Here is a 16,495-nt window from a genome sequence, read left to right on the forward strand (position 1 = left end):
GAGAACCAATCATGTGATCAGAGGGCTAGAATTTCAGACCCATCCCTCCGCTCTCCAGGGAGGAGACAAGGGTTGGAGGTTGAATGAATTGCCAATGATCTACGATTTAATCAAACATGTGTGTGTAATGAAGCCTTCATAGGAAACCAAAAAGATGGGGTTCAAAGAGCTTCTGGATTAGCAACCACATGGAAATGCTGGGAGAGTGGTGTGGTGGTAGAGGGGATGCAGTATCCTTTTGTTCCACTCATTGACTCCTACGTTTAGTTCTTGTCAGTATAATCCAAGCTGGTTGCTGTAGGCAGTCATTACATCTCTATTCCAGCATTGGGAAGGAGAAAAGTGAAGGAGAAAAACATGGCTGCTTCCTTTCAAGGACATTCCCCAGAGCTTGAATAAGCCTCTTTTGCTTAATATTCCATTGGGAAGAACTTAGTCACATGGCTATGTTTAGCTACAGAGAAGCCAAGAAATGTAAATGTGATTCTAGGTGGTGCCACAGGTCCACCTTCTTTGTCATGGACTCTACCTTGGTGCTGCAAAATGAATGTAAGGTCAGATATGGTGAGGTGTCCATTCTTTCAGGGCCTCCCATTTCTCTCATACATGAATCTTGTTTGAATCAAAGTAGCCAGATCACTGCCTTTATTGGAACTTACTGTATATTCTTGATATGCTTTCAAATATGCTGTTTCCTTTGGCTGAAATACTTTCTCTCTAGTTATTTTCTCCTTCAATGTCCAGCTCAAGCTCAAAGAAGTTCCTACTTCTTTGTGAAGCTGATCTCTCCTGCTTATAAATGCACAGCCCTACCAATCTAACTCATAGGGTGAAGAGATCTTAGAGATCATCTTGTTTCTTGTTACTTAAAGTAGGTTCTTGGGCCAGCAGCATTAGCACACCTAGGAGCACATTAGAAGTGCAGAATCTCAGGCCCCAACACAGACCAATTGAATCAGGATCTCCATTTTTTTTTTTAATTTTTTTTTCAACGTTTTTTATTTATTTTTGGGACAGAGAGAGACAGAGCATGAACAGGGGAGGGGCAGAGAGAGAGGGAGACACAGAATCGGAAACAGGCTCCAGGCTCTGAGCCATCAGCCCAGAGCCCGACGCGGGGCTCGAACTCACGGACCGTGAGATCGTGACCTGGCTGAAGTCGGACGCTTAACCGACTGCGCCACCCAGGCGCCCCAGGATCTCCATTTTTAATAAGATCCTCAGGTGATTCATATGCACATTAAAGTTTGAGAAGCACTGCTCCAGCATCATTATGACAAAGAGAATGAGGGTCACAGAGAGACAAGAACTTGTCAAAGTAAGTAGTACTTGACTTTGACGTTTCATATCAAGACTTGAAATCCACATCTTTTGGATTTCATGGAGCAGAGCTCTTTTAACTACATCTTCCTGCCTCCTCACAGCTCAGTTTAGTCATGCAATACATACCTTGTGTTGGCCTTAGGCCTTGTGATAGACTTCATGATAGTCATATTATCATTTAATCCTTACAAGGTTAATTTTTGTTATAATTAATTTATAATTTTTAATTATAAATAATGTTTATATATTATCTTCCTAATCTGACTTTTAAATTCCTAGATGATAGAAATGGTATTTGGGGGGCACCTGGTGGCTCTGTCAGTTGAACATCCAACTCTTGATTTCAGCTTAGGTCATGATTCCAGAGTTGTGGGATCAAACCCCGTGTCTGGCTCTATGCTAGGCATGGAGCTTGCTTGGGATTCTCTCTGTCTCTCTCTCTGCCCCTTTCCCCAGCTCACACACTCTCTCTCTCTCTCAAAAAAAAAAATGGGCTTCTCAGGATTTTGAGTCTGGACACATTTAAATAGGTAATTTGTTTCTTTCCAGCACAACTAAGGACAACTTAAATTATTAAAAACCTGAAAACATGAATAATAACTATATCCTTCCTAGGTCAGCACTCTTTTTTTTAAAGTTTGTTTATTTTGAGAAAGAGAGAGAGAGAAAACACATGCATGCATGTACATGAGCAGGGGAGGGACAGAGACAGAGGAAGAGAATCCCAGGCAGGCTTTGCGCTGTCAGCAATGAGCCTGATGTGGAGTTCCATTTCATGAATCATTAGATCGTGACCTGAGCCAAAGTCAAGAGTCAGATGCTGGGATGAGCACTGGGTGTTGTACGTAAGTGATGAATCACAGGAATCTGCTCCTGAAGCTAAGACTACACTGTATATTTGCTAACTTAACAACAACAAAAATGTTTAACCAACTGAGCCACCCAGGTGCCCCTGATCAGCACTCTTTGTACAAAGTAAAGCAACAAACTCTTTACCTTTGCACTGGAATCTCTAATTTATGTCTATATTAATAATGTAGACTGGGTTAGATGTTCTTCCGTATATTATGTTCTGTGTTCCTACCTCTGTCATTATACTTCCCATATTGTATTATAATTAGTTTATAAATCTCTACTCCCTAGTTTCTTGTGTTCTTTGAGAGCAGAGACTTGCATCACATAGGATGATATATAATAAATATTTGACGAATGACTGAACTAATAATAAGTAATGTTTTGACAAAGTATGTTAGAAAATAGCCTTAAATCTGCATTTATATTATAGGATAAAAGACTTACTTTATTTTATTATTTTTTAAAGTTTATTTATTTATTTTGAGAGAGAGAGAGAGAGAGAGAGAGAGAGAGAGAGAGAGAGAGAGAGAGAGAGAGAGGATGAGTAGGGTTGGGGCAGAGAGAAAGGGAGAGAGAGAATCCCAAGCAGGCTCCATGCTGTCAGCACAGAGCCCAACACAGGGCTCAATCTCATGAACTGTGAGATCATGACCTGAGCCAAAATCAAGAGTCAGTCACTTAACCAACTAAGCCACCCAGGTGCCCCCAAAAAACTGGTTTTAATATAAGGTGTTCTATAGACATTTTCTATAAGAAGTTTCCTTACTAATTAAAAGCATAATAACATATTTGCTTTATTTTCATGTGTCTTTTGCAACACAAATGCATAGAGAACAGTTAATATGTAATAAATGAGAAGATAAAAAGAAGGTATAAGTCAGGGTGGAGGGGTGGCTCAGTCAGTTAAGAAACTGACTCTTGATTTTGGCTCAAGTCATGATCTCATGGTTCGTGAGTTCAAGCCCCATATTGGGCTCTGTGCTGTCACAGTGAGGAGCCTGCTTGGGATCCCTTTCTCTCTCTCTCTCCCTCTCAAAATAAATAAACAAAAAAAAATTTTTCAAAGAGGGTATAAATCCCCCTTTGTGGTTCAGGTTAGGGCTTTTTCTTCAGATAAAAGAATAAAATCTGTTAGGGTATAAAGGAAAGGATCTTCTCTCTTCAGGTGTCTGGAGAACTTAATGTTTATCTCCTAGATGTAAAGGGAGATTGAGGTTAAGGACACATACTTCTCAAGAAAATCCTCCACAGAGAGACTTGCTTTCCATTGATCCAAGACTGAGAGATCTGTCACTCCCGGCACTGAAACAGCTGAAGCTAGAAAGCAGAATGGTAAATATTAGCTTCTAGAATTTTCTTTTACACTTAATACAAGGAAGCTAAATATGAATCTTTTATATCATGGTGTTATCTTTCTTTGTTCACAAATGTAATTTTTCCCAAAATTATACCAGATTCCAGATATTTAAATAATCATTCTCATTATTACAACTCACCCCCCAAAAAAACCCCTCAACTATAGTCAGAACAATACCACCTGCACATACCATCCTCATCTTTACAATCTCTCTTTTGCTCATACAGCCTTACCATCCTAGATATTCCTGTTCAACAACTTGTATTATTCCTCATAAAGCTTTTATTATTAACCATTTCAGCTCACTCTGATATATTCCCCTCGAAGGGCCATAATATTGTCAGTAGCATTCACTCTGGTACATAATCACAACAGACATATTTTAAAATTGTAGGTGTCTATAGCTTGTCTCTCAAATTCGACCCTTGGTTTCCTAAAAGAAGGATCATGTCATATACTAATGTCAGAGGAAGTGACTGAGTGAAGTTAAGAGTCAAAGGAGCTGCATTCTACCACCAATGTTACTTCTTACTAGTTATTATTTTAGACAAATTACTTAATGTCTGAGTTTGCATGTCATTAAAAAAAATATATGAAAGTGTAGTGGTCAAGAGTACAGGTTCTGGAGGCACCTGGGTGGCTCAGTTGGTTAAGCATCTGACTCTTGATTTCAGTTCAGGTCATGATCTCAAAGTTTGTGGGATCAAGCCCCGCCACTGGGCTCTGTGCTGACAGTGCACAGCCTGCTTGGGATTCTCTCTCTCCCTCTCTCTCTCTGCCTCTGCCCAGCTCTCTCTCTCTCAAAATAAATAAAAATAAACTTAAAAAGAAAAAAAATAGAGTACAGATTCTGGAATTATCCTGCCTAGATTTTAATACATGTACTGCTCCTTATTAACTGTATAATCTTGGGTAAATCTCTTAACTGCTTTGTATCTTAGTGTCCTTATCTACAAATTAGAAATAATAATAATAATTGCCTTTTCATTGTGTTGTTGTGAAGATTAAATGGGATGAAACATATAAATGTATCAGAACAATTCCTGACATACCAATAATATCGAATAAATAAATAATAATATCCAATAAATAATATCCATTAAATTTTGGCTGTTAATGTTATTGATATTTTTAAAAAGAGGAAAAGAAATAGGAATAAATGATAAACTAATTTTTTCCTTTTGTACTTTTAGAGAAGCAGTTTCATGAAAACTGTTTTTCTTCTTATTTCCAGTCTGATTGAGATTCATTCCATTTTTACAATATTCATCCTCCCTCATGTCCTCACTTCCTTTCTTACACACTTTAGTCTCCATAGCCAGTCCCATAACTACTCCCTTTAAAAGACTCTTGATTCCCTTGCCTCTTTTTCCCTTGTATTCACTCGGGAAAACCCCCACTCTCCACCTTGTGTACACACACTAGGACAGCTAAAAATTATTGGAAAAAAAGTCATCCAGTCATGCTGAATGAACTCATTTCAGATTATGACCAAAATTTCTTTTTTTTTAAGTTTTTAAAGTTTTCATTTATTTATTTTGAGGGAGAGAGAGATTGAGAGCACGCACAAGCAAGGGAGGGGCAGAGAGAAGGACAGACAAAATCCCAAGCAGGCTCCCAGCCATCAGCACAGAGCCTGATGTGGGGCTCAAACCCACAAAATGTGAGATCATGACCTGAGCCGAGATCAAGAGTCAGAGGCTTAACTGACTGTGCCACCCATGACCATAAATTTCAAATAGGCATCCATCATTAACAGATGATAAAAGTATGCCTTCCTAATCAAACTGGCTTTCTCATTCTTTAAGACAATTATGTAACACTTTCATTTCTCAAAATTTTGATACTCATCCCCTACCTAGTCTCAGTCTATGGCCATGACTTCACATAGAAAACTGATACAGAGAAGAACTACCTCATCTTCTACCACCAATTCTACCATCTCATTGGACTAAGTACCTACAAACCCTGCCTTCCTATCTATCATAATGGAAGAAATATTCTGGCTTCTATATAATACCAACTCCTCCAACTGTGCTCTTGATACTATCCCCCTTTACTAAGCTACCCTTTTTCTTTCCTATATCATTAGTTTCTCTCTTTTTACCAAGATCATTTCCACTGGCAAACAAACATTTTATAGTCTCTTTCCTTATGACACATATTTTTTTTAATCACACATCTAAAAAAAAAAAAGAGAAGAAAAAACCCTCTTTTTATTGCACTTCTCCTTCAGCTGGTGCCTCAGTTTTCTATTTTACTTCATAGCAAAATTCTTCAAAAGATTTGCCTATATTTACCACCTCACATCCCACTTCTCATTCTTGCTCAGCATATTCCAATCAGGCCTCCATACCAATATTCCAGTTAAACTACTCTTACCAAGGTCATTGATGACCTACATTTAGTCAAACTAATGGTCACTATCTTCATCTTACTTGATACTTTAACAGGAACCAGTACTTTTGACCACTTAATCTTGCTTGAAACATTTTTTTTTTTTTTTTTTTTTTAGAATTCCACAATATCTGGTTTTTCTATCTCACTTGTCATCTAATCTAGTTTTGCCTTTTAACTGTTGGAATGTTCTGAGGCTCTGTCCTAGGCTCTCTGCTCTATATATACTCATGCTTTCAGTGACTTCATCCAGTTCCATAAATTTATGTATAATCTATATATGATTTATGATTACTCCAACCTGAAACTCTAGCTGTGCTCAAGATTAATATAACCAATTGCCTTCTTGATGCCTTCATTGAGATGCCTAAATAGGCATTTTGACCCAGCCAAAGCAGAGCTATTAACTCCAGCCACATTTTGGCTTCCCCACGAGCCTTTCCTTATCTTAGGAAACAGTACTACCATCCATCCACTTGCTCAGGTCAAAAACCTAGAGGAAACTCTTTATTGTTCTATTTTTTCTTTAATCCTCTCACTGTTGGTTAGACCTCTAAAATAGTCTCAATTCAAACACTTCTCACACCTCCATTACTATAAGCCTAGTTCAAGACACTATCATCTTTTATATAGAGGGTAGATTTACTAAGCAGTCTAGATTCTGAACCAATATGACAGCTTTCTGATTGATTCTACCATCCCTATTCTTGCCTTTCCATACTCCAAACAACCAGAATGATCTTTCTAAAGCATAAATCAGGTTATGCCACTCCCTTTTTAAAAACTGGAAATGATTTACCACATTAGCCATAATATAAACAAATAAACTCCATATTATAGCCTACAACATCTTACATCTTTCAAAAGCTGCCTACTTCTCAGATATCCCTTTTCATTAACTTGTCACAATGGCCTAATTTTCTGGTTATTACACACATCAAGTTTACTCCTGAGTCAGGAACTTTGCATTTGCTTGAAAGCCTTCTCTCCCATATCTTTTTATGGTTGTTGCCCTCTCATCATTCAGAACTCCACTCAACTGTTTGCCCCCTTCCCTAACTATCCTAGGAAATAGTGCTCCCTACCAAATTTCATATCACATTACACTATTGTGTCTTCTCTACACATTTATTAATACCAGATATTAGTGTATATATTTAATTGTTTTATTGCTGCATCCTTCTTACCAGTCTGAAAACCCACTAAGGGAAGGAACTATTTTTGTCTTATTAGCCACTGTCCTTAGCACCCCAAAAAAAGTGCCTGGTCCATAATACATGCTGAATAAATGTTGTTAACTGACTTGACTCCTCTATGGAAGGCTTCCTCTTTCTTAAATCCATGACATGATAAGAGCAAAAAATAACATTTTGTACACAAACATTTAAAAGTAGTTTTATACATAAGAGACTCTTATATATGGAGAACAAACAGAGGGTTACTGGAGGGGTTCTGGGAGGGGGGATGGGCTAAATGGGTAAGGGGCATTAAGGAATCTATCCCTGAAATCACTGTTGCACTATAAGCTAACTAACTTGAATGTAAATTAAATTTAAAAAAATAGAAAAAAATAGTTTTATATTCAATGTACCATTACATTTTAAAGTAGCCCTCCTACAGTTAAGCAAGACCTTATTATATAATACAATAAGTGTTTATAAGGCTAGAATATTTTAAGATTTCATCACCTACGTATTTTTTATTTGTTCTATTCATATCTAGTATAAGCTTCCCAATTCCCTACTTTGTCACCTAAATTGTCATAAAAATGTTAATTTGTAACCTTCTTGGAATTCTGATATGAATAAATGCAATGCATTTTTATTTTATAAGGAAAGCACTGTATTTTCTTAATAATTTACTGTGCTAAACTCTAAAATCATTTTTAAAATAGATTTTTGAGAAATAAAAATAAAACATACCTCTCATCCATGGCCTCCTATACTTATTATCAATAACTCCTGAATAATAATTTCCATCTTGATATAAACATGAAGGGATTCGAAGCAACAAAGCATCTCTGCAAAACTTCTTTCTAACTATATTCTATGTAAGAAAGATTATAAAATCTTTTAATATGTTTATCAGATTTAACTATCAGTGTTCAGAATATTAAAATTCTCTATTTTTTTCAATTTATATTATTTTTATTTAAAAGCAATACCTGCTCATTATAAAATATCAAATAACACAGAAACACATAACTGAGACAGTCAAGGTCCCTAGCAATATCAGTTATACTTTGGCATATTTTCCACAAAATTCTCTTAGTAGGTTAGGCTAAAATTTGTGTGTGAGTGAGTGTGTGTGTGTGTGTGTGTGTGTGTGTATGTTGGACAAAAATGAGACCACATCATTTATACAGTATGCCACTTAGCAATGTGCTTTTTTCTCACTTAGTACAATATAGCTGTCTTAATTTGATTTTCTATGTCTACAAATTATTAAACTTGTAACAACCAGCAAATATGTCTCTATCTTTAAAAAAATATCAATAAACAAAAAGTATTTCTTCAACCCTGTGGTCTACAGTGTGCCTTGGAAAAATGCCCTGCTATTCTCAGGTTATCAAAATTCTATTTATCTTTCAAGGCCCATCTAAAGCAATATCTCCTCTATGAAGCTTTTCCTCAGTGACTCTCAACCTCCCACAGAATTCATTATTCTTTTAATTAGGACAAATGATAGTTTCTTGCATCACTTCCCAAGAGTTTGCTGAAGGTGTTATACATATTAAATAAGAGGCCTTGATCACCCAAAACTAAATGGAAAGATGAGTTAAAGTAATTTAAATAAAATGCAGACCAAAGATGCATTGTAAAAAAACCAAAAAGCTTGATTTATACTTTGTCCAAAAAAAATGAAATCAAGTTATAAAAATTAAATTTTATATCTAAACAAAATGTTGTTTATAATTAGCTTATAATCATAATTGCTTTTGTCAGAATTTTCCCATAAGCTATATTATATGACATGCATGATATTAGTCATTACTTTACCTTTGATCATAAAGAAGATATTTTTTTAAAATATTTAAGCAAAATATTCCCAAGGCATCTCTGACTCCTTTAATATTCAAACCATTGTCTTCCTCTTATCTGTAACTAATCTAATATTGCAAGATCTTCATTTGACAATAGCTTTACCTGTTATTTAAGTGGTGCCTCAACACTGTTTTCATGAACTTTACAAAATCCTACAACTTTTTCAAGATTTGCCATTGATTAGTATCATATTTGTACTATACCATGGAGGGCGATCCACCAGGAAGAAACTAAGATACCATAAACAAGGATAAATTCTGAGGATGTTTGAATACAGACTAATTTTGAAGTGGCCAATATATTTATAAATATATTTGTTTAACAATGACTTCTGATTCCCTAACATGTATATGTTATAACAACACATTTACCTCCCTCAGTTATCAAAAAAATAAAACTTGAAAATGTCCAAATATCTCTTTTTTCCTATAAAACGTTAACAGTTTTAATTACATTGGAGTAATTTCTTTTCCTGGTAATGAGGTCAAGATTATAAAGAAAATCAAAATATCGCTAGTCAATTAAGATCATAAGAACAATGAATTGTTGTATGATGACTATTCCATTTAGTTTCTTAACAATGTGCTGGACTTAAATCTCAGCTTTGTATAAGCTATTTAAGTTCTCTAGACATCAATTTCTTAACCTATAAAATTCTAAAACCTATGTAATCCTGGCATCTAGCTCTTTGACTAGTTATGATGGTCAAATGACATAATCCAAGAAAAGAGCAAAGTATCTGTCCCACAGTTAAGTGGTCAATACACGCTGTTACTGTTATTTTCTCATAAAGATAACTAGGGCTGCTTTCCCTCCATTCTTTTCAAGAAAGATCACTCAAGAACATTCATAAAAGGAGCCCAAATTTGCCAAGAGTTTCTATTTTCTTCTGCTGACAGCTTCAAATTCAGTTACATTGTCAATAATTTCTTTCCAAAAGTGGTATTTTAAAGGTATATTAAAAGTGGGAAGCGGGGCACCTGGGTGGCTCAGTTGGTTGAGCGTCCAACTTCGGCTCAGGTCATGATCTCACGGTTTGTGAGTTCAAGCCCCGCATCAGGCTCTGTGCTGACAGCTCAGAGCCTGGAGCCTGCTTCGGATTCTGTGTCTCCCTCTCTCTTTGCCCCTAACGCACTCGCATTCTGTCTCTGTCTCTCTCAAAAATAAATAAACATTAAAAAAAAATTTTTTTTTAAAGTGGGAAGAAATTTTAAATCTCAAAGTAATTAGAATAAGGATTAATCTAAGGACTACTATAAAATTATCATAATCATGTAATAAATGCACTTTTTATATCATAATTCTTAGTAGTCAGTGATCCAATAACACTCTACCTCATATAAATAGTCTATTGCACAATATTTGAATGTTGAAAACATATCTTCTTTCTCTGAAAGTCGTACAAATTTCAGTATCTGGAAATAAAAAAATTAATATTAAATGTTGGTAAAATAGCAAAGCAAGGAGTAGAAAACCATTCTTAATCACAAAACTGTGGTTCATTCATTTTATTTTATTTTTAATGTTTATTTATTTTTGAGAGAGAGAGAGCACAAGCAAGGGAGGGACAGAGAGAGAGAGGGAGACACAGAATCCAAAGCAGGCTCCAGGCTCTGAGCTGTCAGCACAGAACCTGATGCAGGGCTCAAACCCATAAACCGTGAAATCATGACCTCAGCCAAAGTTGAATGCTTAACTACTGAACCACCCAGGTGCCCCTGGTTCATTCATTTTTAAAAAGATGCTGAATTATATTAAAAAAAAAAGTTAACTCTAAAAATAACATTTATTACTATGATCTAAATCTAATATGAAAATAACATGTTGATATAAAATTGTTCATATATTTTTCATATATGTTCATATATTGTTCAATCCACACAACTTCTGGTTGGTAGATTGAAATATATACTGTGATCATTTTGTTGCAAAAGAGGCAGGAATTCGCAAGACTGGTACAGTTGTTTTCTCAAGAGAATCATATTTCTTAAGTGGTGCTGAAATAGCATAACCACAGGCAAAACTTTGCTGAAGTGGAGGAATAGAATTTGGGAAATTCTGCTCTTACTTAAAAAATAAAAAGCCCATGGGGCACCTGGATGGCTTTAAGTGTCCAACTATTGATTTCAGATCAGGTCATGATCTCACAGTTCATGAGATCAACAACTGCGCTCACAGCACAGAGCCTGCTTGGGATTTTCTCTCTCCCTCTCTCTCTCTTTGCCCCTCCCCTGCTCACATGTGCGTTTTCTCTCTCTCTCTCTCTCTCTCTCTCTCTCTCTCTGTCTCAAAATAAATAAACTTAAAAAAAAAAAAAGTAAAAAATAAGAAGCCCAGGGGCACCTGGCTGGCTCAGTCAGAAGAGTATTCAACTCTTGATCTTGGGGTCATGAGTTTAAGCCCCATGCTGGAAACAGAGATTACTAAAAAAATAAAATAAAAACTTAAAAAAAATTTAAAAAAAAGGCTGAAGTTAGAATTTCCTAATAGCTCATTTGGAATAAAGCCACTATGACATATTATTCCTAGGTCAATGTGTCATTATTGATAAATAAACAAATTCACCTAATGAAACAGTAAGTAAAATTTGGAATGCTGAAAGAGTCCAAGATGATTCTCATTTATGTGTGAACTACAGCAGTTATAGGCTGGAAGGGTCACTCTAGGACAGAGTCTAGTTTATCAGATAGTTTTCAGCCTTTTAATTAGTCACTTAAAATGTTTTGGGGAATTCAGGTGTAAGCTAGGAAGTCTTCATATGGTTGTTTGTAAGTTTTTAGTGAGTAAAATAAACATTTTCATCCAAATGGTTTTGCCTTAGTTTCATTATTATTTTAAATTTGTTTAAGGTTTACCTGTTTCCTTATCTATACTGAAGGTACTGCACCAGAAGACCTTAAGAGTACATCTACATTAATTGACTATGAATCTATTATTTTCAATCATCATCAAGTGAACATTCTTAACTACTCAACTACTGTACTATAAAAACTAAGAGCAAACTTGTTAGTGAATACAATTACTTTATTTGATTAATGAATCAGAAGCCATTTTGTATATTACAGTAAGCTTTCCAATGAAAACCAACCCAGTAAGTTATTTGGGTTATTTCTAATATTGTTTGATTCTGTGGTATCAACAAATGTAGGGAATAGTGCTGGAGTCCTCTTTCACTCTTAATTAAACAATGCCAACATAGCATTTTTTTTTTTTTTTTACTGGTGATTACTTCTCTGGAAATATTTCTAGTCACTGTACTTCCATACCCTTCCCACACAGTCTGTCCTTGATCTTTGAGGCAAATATGAATTTAGAATTTCCGCTTCTTGATATTGTGCTTTCATAAAACATTATCTGATTGTGCCTCATCCTAAACTTTTTAAAATGTTTATTTATTTTTGAGAGACAGAGAGAGGGGCACAGGTACCCCTGTGCCTCATTCTAGAAGTCACTTCAAAAAGTTTAAAACAGGGGCGCCTGGGTGGCTCAGTTGGTTAAGCATCCAACTTCAGCTCAGGTCATGATCTCACAGTCCGTGAGTTGGAGCCCCGTATCAGGCTCTGTGCTGACAGCTCGGAGCCTGAAGCTGCTTCAGGTTCTGTGTCTCCCTCTCTCCGGCCCTCCCCCGTTCATGCTCTGTCTCTCTCTGTCTCAAAAATAAATAAACATTAAAAAAAAATTTTTTTTAAGTAAAACAACCAACTCTACTTAGTTTATCCATTCAGTTATTGTCAGCTTTTATCTTAAATTTTCCTTTCTTGTGAAGCCTAGTACCTCTATCAGCTTCAGATTCATCATTCTCAACAGCTACCTTAAATAATAATTACTGTTGTATTGAAGTTAATCGTTTAAATTCATGCTGAACATATAGAACTTAAATAAGATACTATACACCATATATATTCATAAAATTTCTTTCACCTGTCAACTTTATTTCATTGCATTACAGGTATTTGAACCCATCTTACAATAGTGGAAAAATAGGAAGAGAGATAAATTGGCCTGAAAACAAGCAAAATCATGGTTAAAGAGAAGGTATTTTTAAAATAATCAACTTGTGGAGCACCTGGGTGGCTCAGTCGGTTGGGTGTCCGACTTCAGCTCAGGTCATGATCTCACAGTTGGTGAGTTCAAGCCCCGCATCAGGCTCTGTGCTGACAGCTCAGAGCCTGGAGCCTGCTTCAGATTCTGTGTCTCCCTCTCTCTTTCTACCCTCCTCCGCTCACGCTCTGTCTCTATCTCAAAAATAAATAAACATTTAAAAAAATCAACTTTTGAATTGCAGCAATTCCTGAAATATTTTTCCTTACCTGTTTATGAAAATTTTCTTTCTCTTGTGCTACCTCCTGACAGGTATCTGGGCCAAAATAGAAATGCATATAAATAATTACGTCAGGCTTTTATGCACAAGGCCAGAGAAGTAAGGCACAAACTTTTTTCCACCCAGCTTTACTGAAGTGTAATTGAGAAATAAAAATTGTATATAGTTAAAGTGTACATATGTGTAATAGAATATTATTCCCAAAATTATTTAAGACCACAGACAAGTGAATGTGAATTTTAGGGCTGGCATCCCATCTCCTCCCACCAGCCTAAGACATACGGAGATTTCTCCCCTTCCTCAATCCATTGCCTAAAACCATCTCCCCTTCCTCAATCCATTGCCTAAAACCACACTTTAACCATGTAAAATCCCAGAGCAGGCGAGGTTCACGTAGTTTCTCATACTATATCACCTATACAACTTCTCATTAGTGGGTTGAAATGCCACTGGCCTTTCTGTGCCCTTCGCACACTCTATTCCCGCCTAATTAGGTTACGGGGACCCTGGTTCTGGAGTCTTGTCTCCACAGAGCCATATTAACTGGACCTCAAAAATAGGTTCTCCAGAAATTTTGGAGCTGCCATACTTTAGCCCCATCCTGCGCTTTTCTTCCCCTCAGCTCAAGAACACCTTCCCTCCCTTGTCTCCTAAGCCTCTCAGGGATTCTACCTCAGCTAAAATCGCCACGTACCTGCCCTCGCCGGAGAAAATTCCGGCCTACTGAACATGTGACCTCTGGCCCTGGGCTCAGCACTGGCATTGGCCAGCCAGGCCAGGTCCCGCCCCCCGCATCCGCCCCCGCCCCCACCCCGCCCCTCCGGTTTCAGGCACTTCCGCCCCGGGCGCCCCGGCGAGAGAAACCTTTGCGGCACCAAGCGGAGGGTGGCCGTGGAGAAGGGCGGGAAGCTAAAAGGAGCTGGTATGAAAGGTAGGGAAGACCAGGCAAAGGAGTCTGGACTTCATTAGTAGTAGCAGCTCCAATGTTACTAGCTAATCCTGGACAAACAGGACAGGGCCAGAAGAAGAGCAAGGGCAGAAGCATAGCAGAAGTAAAACAGAGAAGATTTAGCCACCAGAATCAGGGAGAGAGGAAAGGAAAAGGGAGGGGGCAAACGTGACTCCGGTGTCTGGCTAGGTGTTGGCCATGCCTTGACGGCAGAAGAGCGTTTGAGGAGGAGCAGGAGCATAGCTAGAATTGGGACACGCAGATTGTACACTTTGATTGATAGCCGCCCCTTCACAAGCACGCTCACTTAGGAATCACTAGACCCACCTGATAAGGAAGAATTGTTTCTTTCTTTGTATTTCTTCACTCCTTCTTCCTTTCTGTGACATAGCTTGGCATTAAATTTCTTCCCAGAATATTGCAGGAGGTAGCATGTATTTATTTATTTCACTAACACACGGGTGTCTTTCCAGTTCATTGTTAGCAAAGTACTAATCATGAAACATCAGTGGATGAGCCATCTTATTCTCTCAAGTTACAGACTTCATTCTATTTTGCACAGGTTGGTGTGGTTTGCTTCACTGATAGGGATTTCATGTTTAGCAATAATCAATATAAAGATGTTCATTTGGCATTGGGGTATATTACTATGCATTCCTGGATGTATGCCTTTTATTAAAACTAATTTTGAATTAAATAATTTTGTAAAAATTACAAAAGTAACACATAATTATACTCATTGTAACCAGTAAAACCATCCAAAGGTGAATACAGAAAAAGTAATCTCTATTACTAACCCTATTCTTAGGTAACCAATGTTAACAATCTGGGGTGTATCTTTTTATACCTTCTTGCATGTTCATACAAATTTATATGGGCATGCGCACACAAAATAGTCTAGCCAATTATATAAAAATGGGTGACTTATTTTCCATACTAAGCAATACATCTTGAAGAAACTTCCAGATCAAGATATATATATATATTTAACTCATTTTTAACAGCTGCATAATATTTCAGAGTAAAGATATGCCATAATTTATTCATTCTACTACTGAAGGATTTAACAGATTGTTTTTAGGTTTTTTTTTTACCTTGAAAATAATGCTGCAATAAGAATTCTTAGACATACGGTTTTGAATATTATTGCTCTTATTCCTGTGGTATTAGATATGTGTTGCTTTACTGGCTCAAATGGTAAGAACATTGCCAATTTAATAGATATTGCCAATTTACCTTCCAAAAATGTATAGCAATTTATGTTAACAGTGCCTGAGAGGGATCATTTTCCTGAATACTCGACAGAAATGAACATTTTGCTCTTTAAAAATGTTTGCTGGTCTGACACATGAAAAATACTATCTCGTTATTGTTTTTTCACTTTTCTGATTACTGCTGAGTTTAAACACTTTTTAGATGTTTATGGGCCCTTTGGATGTCTTCTCCCATGAATTCCATTAATTGCCTAATTGTGTGTGTGTGTGTGTGTGTGTGTGTGTGTGTGTGTGTGTGAGTGAGTGTGTGTACAAGATCAGGCAATTTTTCTATTCAGTAGGTTGTCTTTTGAAGATCTTGTATATAGGTACATTAGTTAGTATCACATTTGACTATATAAATAACAGAAAATTTCCAAGCAATATGAAATGTATTTCTCTGTCATGTAAATGGGGTACAGAAGTAAAAGGTTCAGGTCTGATATGACAGCTGTGCCCCACAAGGTCCTCAGGGACTTAATCATCCAGTTTATTACTCTGATATTCCTGTGTTGTGGTCCTTGTTTTCATGGTCTCAGGTGGCAGTATTTATGGTTCAGTCAGCAAGATGGAAGAAGGAATGAAAAAGAGGAGAGGCCCAGGGTGCAATGTTTCTTTATATATCTGTAATTAAAATTGTGAAATATAATGTTCATAACGGAAAGTGCGTAAGACAGTCTGTAGTTTAAAACATCCATGCAACCTCCAGTCAAGTAAAGAAACAGAGTATTGCAAGAATTTCAGAAGCTGTGTTTCCTTTCCTAATCACAGCTCTCCCTTGAGGAAGTCTCCCCTAGACCTAGAGATTACTATAATCCTGACTTTATGGTAATCATTGCTTTTCTTTTCTTTAGTTTCACCCAAGTATATATTTCTAAATGATATAGTTTTCCTTATTTTTAAATATTGGTGTATGTGTTAGTTTGGTTTTGCTTCTATTCAGTGGATGCTTTGGTAAGTATATATGTTAATTCAATTTCATTGCTGAATACATTG

General features: G+C 36.6%; 1 protein-coding gene across 12 annotated transcripts in view; it reads right to left on the reverse strand.

Moving 5' to 3' along the window:
• SHOC1 (shortage in chiasmata 1) overlaps positions 1–13,949 on the reverse strand; it is an 85,566-nt gene extending 71,617 nt beyond the window's left edge. For 8 of the 12 annotated variants that reach the window (XM_045042834.1, XM_045042836.1, XM_045042835.1 and 5 more), the window contains exons 1-4: positions 13,287–13,948; positions 10,311–10,391; positions 7,855–7,978; positions 3,408–3,495 (exon numbers count right to left, since the gene is read on the reverse strand). In XM_045042834.1, the coding sequence (XP_044898769.1) occupies positions 3,408–3,495; positions 7,855–7,978; positions 10,311–10,391; positions 13,287–13,355 (362 nt within the window). In that variant the 5' untranslated portion in view covers positions 13,356–13,948. Of the gene's footprint in view, positions 1–3,407; positions 3,496–7,854; positions 7,979–10,310; positions 10,392–13,286 lie in introns of those variants that run through there. The other 4 variants (XM_045042838.1, XM_045042837.1, XM_045042842.1 and 1 more) reach the window with 3 other exon arrangements.
• Positions 13,950–16,495: the final 2,546 nt, after the last annotated feature.

This window comes from Felis catus, chromosome D4 (genome assembly GCF_018350175.1).
Source record: "Felis catus isolate Fca126 chromosome D4, F.catus_Fca126_mat1.0, whole genome shotgun sequence".
Classification (NCBI taxonomy): Eukaryota; Metazoa; Chordata; class Mammalia; order Carnivora; family Felidae; genus Felis; species Felis catus.